Consider the following 6,000-nt stretch of genomic DNA (forward strand, 5'->3'; position numbering starts at 1 on the left):
TTTATGTTTTCAACTTTTTCTTTGTTTACAGTGATTCTAGGATTTTTCTCCTTTGTTACCTTTTACAGGTACTTGGAGATGAAGTTCAGCCCTTCTCACTTGATGAAGAATTTGATTATGATGCTGTGACACTAACCCCCAAGTTCACGCCTGCCGAGAGAGAGGCGATCACAGAGCTATCCAAGCAACAGAGGCAGATCACCAAGACAGATTTAGAGGAACCCCACGCCTGATTTCACCAAGACATCTTTGTGTTAATGTTTACTGTGTTGTTATGCAAGCAGCATCGGAATAAAAGGTAGACCTACCAGAACTCCCTTTGTGGAAATTTACTTGTGCGTTGTTCAATCAGGGTTTTTATCTGTAGGGAGATGTAACTAAGAAGACCAAAGAGATCTCTGCACTTACAGGGTTCTCTTCTGTCATGGTGTTGCTGAATCCCATGGCAGGTAGGGGGAGATGGAGGTGGCAGATGGGGACAGGAAGTGACGCCTACAGAGGGCTTCTTCTTTTTTTTTTTAACTAAATTTTTTTTTATTTGAGTATAGTTGACGCACAACGTTACATTAGTTTCAGGTGTACAACGTAGTGATTGGACAAGTTTGTACATGATGCTACGCTCACCACAAGTGTAGCTACCATGTGTCGCCATGCGATGCTGCTACACCGTCAACCTTGACTGTATTCCCTATGCTGCGCCTTTTGTTGCTGTCACCGGAAGCCCGTATCTCCCGGTCTCCTTTGCCTGTTTTGCCCATCCCCTCAGCCCCCTCCCCTCCGGCAACCTGCTTTAGTTCCAGCTGTCCCGCCAGGGTACCCTCTGCTCAGAGAGCTCAGGGACCTCCTGGCCCACACCTGCCTCAGCTCCAGCCGCCCTGCCAGGGGACCACCTGTGCAGAGTGCCCCGGGACACCCTTGCCGTCCCATTTCAGCTTCAGCTGTCCTGCCAGGGTGCCCACGGTGCACAGAACAGAAGGGTCCATTTTGATGAGAGCACAGCAACTAAGTAATATACCGGCTATTCCAAGATTGGAAACCACATCCCACCTCCTTGGAGGTGAAGCATCAAAGCACACTGTAGCACATAGAGAGGAACCGATGGGGTCGGGAGGTCCCTGGTCCCGGCCATGCAGAGACAGTCGTGTGAATGTGAGTGCCGAGAGGCTGGGCTTCTAGGATCGATCGGGAAAGGCTTTGCCAAGAAAGAAGGCGTCTGAGAATTGATTATGTGTCATATGTTTATTTCTTGTACTTTATTATTGCCGTTAAGCCGTGTGTGTGATGATGGTTACAAAGTACAAGGAATGATGTCTATCTATCTCCAGAAGCTTAACATATAATTTCAGAAGGCAAGACCTAGACAGAGAAGGTAACTGGAGAATGTGGAAACATATTATGAACTGCTAATTGTGAGGAATATGCATAAATGTGTAGGAAGAAGAAAAGAACAGTGAGGGCACAAAAAGGGGGAATAGCATGTCAAAGTAATTTTTACTATTAAAGGGATCAGTGACAAATCAAATGTACGAAGGCTTAATGAGTTTTCACGCAGGCTTGTGCTTGTGGGTGCCTCTTACATTCCTCATAGAGAATGTTCTTGATTTAATGTTGGGATAGAGTCAAGTGACTCCCACTTCTCTTTTTCTTTATCTAGTCAACAAGCTTTCATAAAACACCATTTACGTGCCAAACATTAAGCTAGGCGCTGGGGACGATATAGTAAATTGGACACGGTCTGATTTAGTGGGGAAGACAGACCCACACACTAATTATAGCAGAGTTACACTGTCCAATATAATAGACAAGAGCTGCACGTTGGGCTATGGGGCATTTGAAACATAGCTAGTATGACTGAGGGACTGATTTTTAAATGTTAATTTTACTTTAAATTAAAAAGTAGATGTAATGTACACCATGGGGCATGTAGTCAATAACATTGTATTAACTTTGTAAGGGGACAAATGGTAGGTAATTAGACTTACAGTGGTAACCATTTCACGGTGTATACAAATATCCAATCCTTATTTTGTACACTTGAAAGCAATATACTGTAGGCCAATGACAAAGGAAGAAAGGGCACAAGTCTTTTTTTGTTTTGTTTTTAATTTGAGAGAGAGAGTATGTAAGCGGGGGGGGGGGGGTTGAGAGAGAGAGAGAGACAAAGAATCTTAAGCAGACTCCATGCTCAGCAAGGAGCCTGATGGGGTCTCGATCTCATGACTGCAAGATTTTGACCTGAGCTGAAATCAAGAATTGGACACTTAACCGTCTGAGCCACCCAGGAGCCCCACAACTCTTTTTTTTGAAAAAGTTGCCATTTGATGCAGTTACTGTAAAACTTTCAAGTAGGTTTGGAACAACGTGGGTGCATGACTGTACGTTTTCATCTGTAAATTTTATGACAGGTAAATACAATTCAATTATTTTTTATGACAACTTAGTACCTAATTTAAAAATGCTATGGGGCGCCTGGGTGGCTCAGTTGGTTAAGCATCCAACTTCAGCTCAGGTCATGATCTTGTGGTCTGTGAGCTTGAGCCCCGCGTCGGGCTCTGTGCTGACAGCTCAGAGCCTGGAGCCTGTTTCAGAGTCTGTGTCTCCCTCTCTCTCTGACCCTCCCCCGTTCATGCTCTGTCTCTCTGTGTCTCAAAAATAAATAAACGTTAAAAACAAATTTTTTTTAATGCTATAAATGTAAGACACACATTGGATTTTGAAGAATTAAAATGAAAAATTATAGACTATTGTATGCTTTATATTGATTACATGTGGAAGTGATAATATTTTGGATATACCAGGTTAAATAAAATGGATTATTAAAATGCATCAATTTCTTTTTACCTTTTTTTTTTTTTTAAAGTTTATTTATTTTTGAGACAGAGAGAGAGCATGAACGGGGGCGGGTCAGAGAGAGGGAGACACAGAATCTGAAACAGGCTCCAGGCTCCGAGCTGTCAGCACAGAGCCCGACGTGGGGCTCGAACTCGCGGACCATGAGATCATGACCTGAGCCGAAGTCGGACGCTCAACCGACTGAGCCACCCAGGCGCCCCTCTTTCTACCTTTTTAATGAGGCTACTATCACATTTAAATTTGCACACATGGCTTGCATATTTTTGACAGCACTGCAGGAGGGAGAAATCTGTGTTGTAGGAGCGGTGTGTACCAAAGGTTACCAGGGCAAAGCAAGTGGAGTTGTTTAATCATGGATGGAGAGCTGGGGAATCTTCATGGGGAGGTGACATATGAGCCTGCTCAGGACAATCAGTAGTTTTTGGCTGGAGGCTCTTGGAATAGTTGTATGGGAGATAAGAGCTCGAATCAAGGCGGTGGAGGTGGAGGGATTTGATTAGAGATTTTGAGGTAGGACAAGCAATAACAAGCAAGGATTATTGATTGATACAGTGTGGGAAAGGAAGAGCAACTGTGAGAAGAAGACAAGATTTTAGCACACAATCTGTCTACACGCTGACTTGAGGAGACAACACATTGTGATATAATTGTTCACAAGACCAGAAACTCACTTGACTCAATATATATGCAGTATTTTGGTATTTTGAATAAAAAAAAAAAGACGTCACCATTTTTAAGACACCTCAATTTTATGGACTTAAATGTTTTGTAATAGAAAAAAACACTATCTTTCTACGTGTTTAAGAACTGCATTTTAGTGGAGTATTTCAGTAAGCAGCCAGGCTAAATGCAGGCGGACAGTACCACAGAGCATTCCGTCTGGGTAGCCGGTGCACTAGGTTTTGGCTTTATTCCTTTTAGCAATTTTTGATTCCTGTATTACTTGGGGCAATTGTGCGTTACAGCAAAAGCGACACTGGAAAATGGGTTCCTTAAAGCCTTTGCTTTCGTGAAATAGTTGCACCGTGACTCTTGCCCTAACTAGCAAATGCTCCTCCATGACTTTCGGCTTTAGGTATCCCTTGAATTGATGTAAATGGTTCGTTTTACGTCGGCTGGCAAACCCCTAACCAAGCACCTTTAGAAGAAGCCTGCACTTGTATCGATGGATAATGCACACCTCGATTAGGGAGTGGCATCAGAGGTAAGATTAATAAAGAGCAAAAGATAGAAGCAAAAAATATATTCCCTTATATATTCTGCATATATATATATATATATGCAGGTGTGCATATATATACACACACATATATATATATATGTATATGTGTGTGTGTATATATATATATGTGTGTGTATATATATATGTATATATATGTGTGTGTGTGTATATATATATACATATATATATATATATATATATATATATATGTATATATATGTCTGTGTGTGTGTATGTGTATATACCAAAATGGGAGGGAAGAACATGAACAGTTTAAAAGCGTCTTGAAATAACGCAGGAGTTGCAACACAAGCTGGCTTGAATAGAGACCATTTCGCCTCAAGCCTGCAGTGCCGTCCTGCCTGCTCTCTGTGGTGGCCCGTGCATTGAGCAATCGTATGCTTTCAGGTTCCACCTCAAGTGGATCAGCACAAGAAAGTGGATAAGATCTTTGGATCTGATACTGAATTCCCTTGATTCCTTCATCAAGGATTCTCTTTTCTTTTGCCATGAACGTGATGGAACTGTAGCCTCATTTCAAAAAGAAAGAAGAAAAAGAAAATTTCTTTAGTCAGAGAAAGACAAATATCATGACTTCACTCATATGAGGAGTTTAAGAGACAAAATAGATGAACATAAGGGAAGGGAAGCAAAAATAATATAAAAACAGGCAGGGGGACAAAACATAAGAGACTCTTAAATACAGAGAACAAACTGAGGGTTTCTGGAGGGGTTGTGGAAGGGGGGATGGGCTAAACGGGTCAGGGGCATTAAGGAGGGCACTTGTTGAGATGAGCATGGGGTGTTATACATAGGGGATGAATCACTGGGTTCTACTCCTAAAATTATTTTTGCACTATCTGCTAACTAACTTGGATCTAAATTAAAAAATAAATGTGTAAATAAACAAAATTTTAAAAATTTCAAAAATTTTTTAAAAAAGAAAATTTCCTTAGTGCTCAGCAACCGTATGGTTGAAATAAAATGTGAAAACAACAGTTGAAAAAAACTTCATTTGCTTGTTTCTTGGCAGTTGATGGTGAGTGAATACAATAGTATAGTCAGTCTTATTAGGAATTTTCTAGAAAAATATTTCTCCATGTGTGAAGAGAAATCCATACTCTTGACCATGGCCTACCCAGCCCTTACATATTATGGCCCTTGCTTACCTCTCCAATCTTATCTTGAATTGTCTTCCTCATTTTTTGTTACGTTCCCATCAGTTCCTATTCTTTTTTATTTTTCTCTTTTTTTAAATGTTTATTTTTGAGAGAGAGAAACAGAGTGTGAATGGGGGAGGGGTAAAAGGAGAGGGAGACACAGAATCGGAAGCAGGCTCCAGGCTCTGAGCTGTCAGCACAGACCATGATATGGGACTCAAACTCATGAACTGCGAGATCATGACCTGAGCCAAAGTCAGATGCTTAACAGACTGGGCCACCCAGGTGCCCCTCATTGTTCATTTTTTAAACACACCACTTCCATTTCTTTACTTTTGTTATTTTTTCTGCCTGGTCTTCCCTGGTCTTCGTATGGCTGGATTCTGTCACAATTCAGGTCTCCGGTGAAATGTATCTCCCCAAAGTGTGTCTCTGACCACCCTATCCAAAGCAATTTCTTTCTCACAACCTTCACCCTGTCACTACACATCCCTACCCTACCTTGCCTCGTTTATTATCAGACGCTTCCATGAGAACATAAGCTACAAGAGGGCATGGGCTTACTCTGCCTTTTTATTGACAAAAAGGGCCCGGAGAAAAGTAGGTGTTCAATAAGTATTTACTGAACCTGAAAGTGTAAGTGTATCAGTTTGAATAATCCGGAGATCCATTTCATCTAGTCAGTTTGGTTAGACATATATTGGGCACTTTTTGTATTCACCTTATCAACTTCTGTATAGGAATATGTTAAGTTCTTACTTCCTA

General features: G+C 41.3%; 1 protein-coding gene across 6 annotated transcripts in view; it reads left to right on the plus strand.

Annotated features, from left to right (window-relative positions):
* IFTAP (intraflagellar transport associated protein) overlaps positions 1–313 on the plus strand; it is a 66,634-nt gene extending 66,321 nt beyond the window's left edge. For all 6 annotated transcript variants that reach the window (XM_058688689.1, XM_058688691.1, XM_058688687.1 and 3 more), the window contains one exon: positions 69–313. In XM_058688689.1, coding sequence (XP_058544672.1) covers positions 69–129 — 61 coding nt within the window. In that variant the 3' untranslated portion in view covers positions 130–313. The remainder of the gene's footprint in view (positions 1–68) is intronic.
* The last annotated feature ends 5,687 nt before the right edge of the window (positions 314–6,000 follow it).

The sequence above is a fragment of the Neofelis nebulosa genome, chromosome 10, assembly GCF_028018385.1.
Source record: "Neofelis nebulosa isolate mNeoNeb1 chromosome 10, mNeoNeb1.pri, whole genome shotgun sequence".
Classification (NCBI taxonomy): Eukaryota; Metazoa; Chordata; class Mammalia; order Carnivora; family Felidae; genus Neofelis; species Neofelis nebulosa.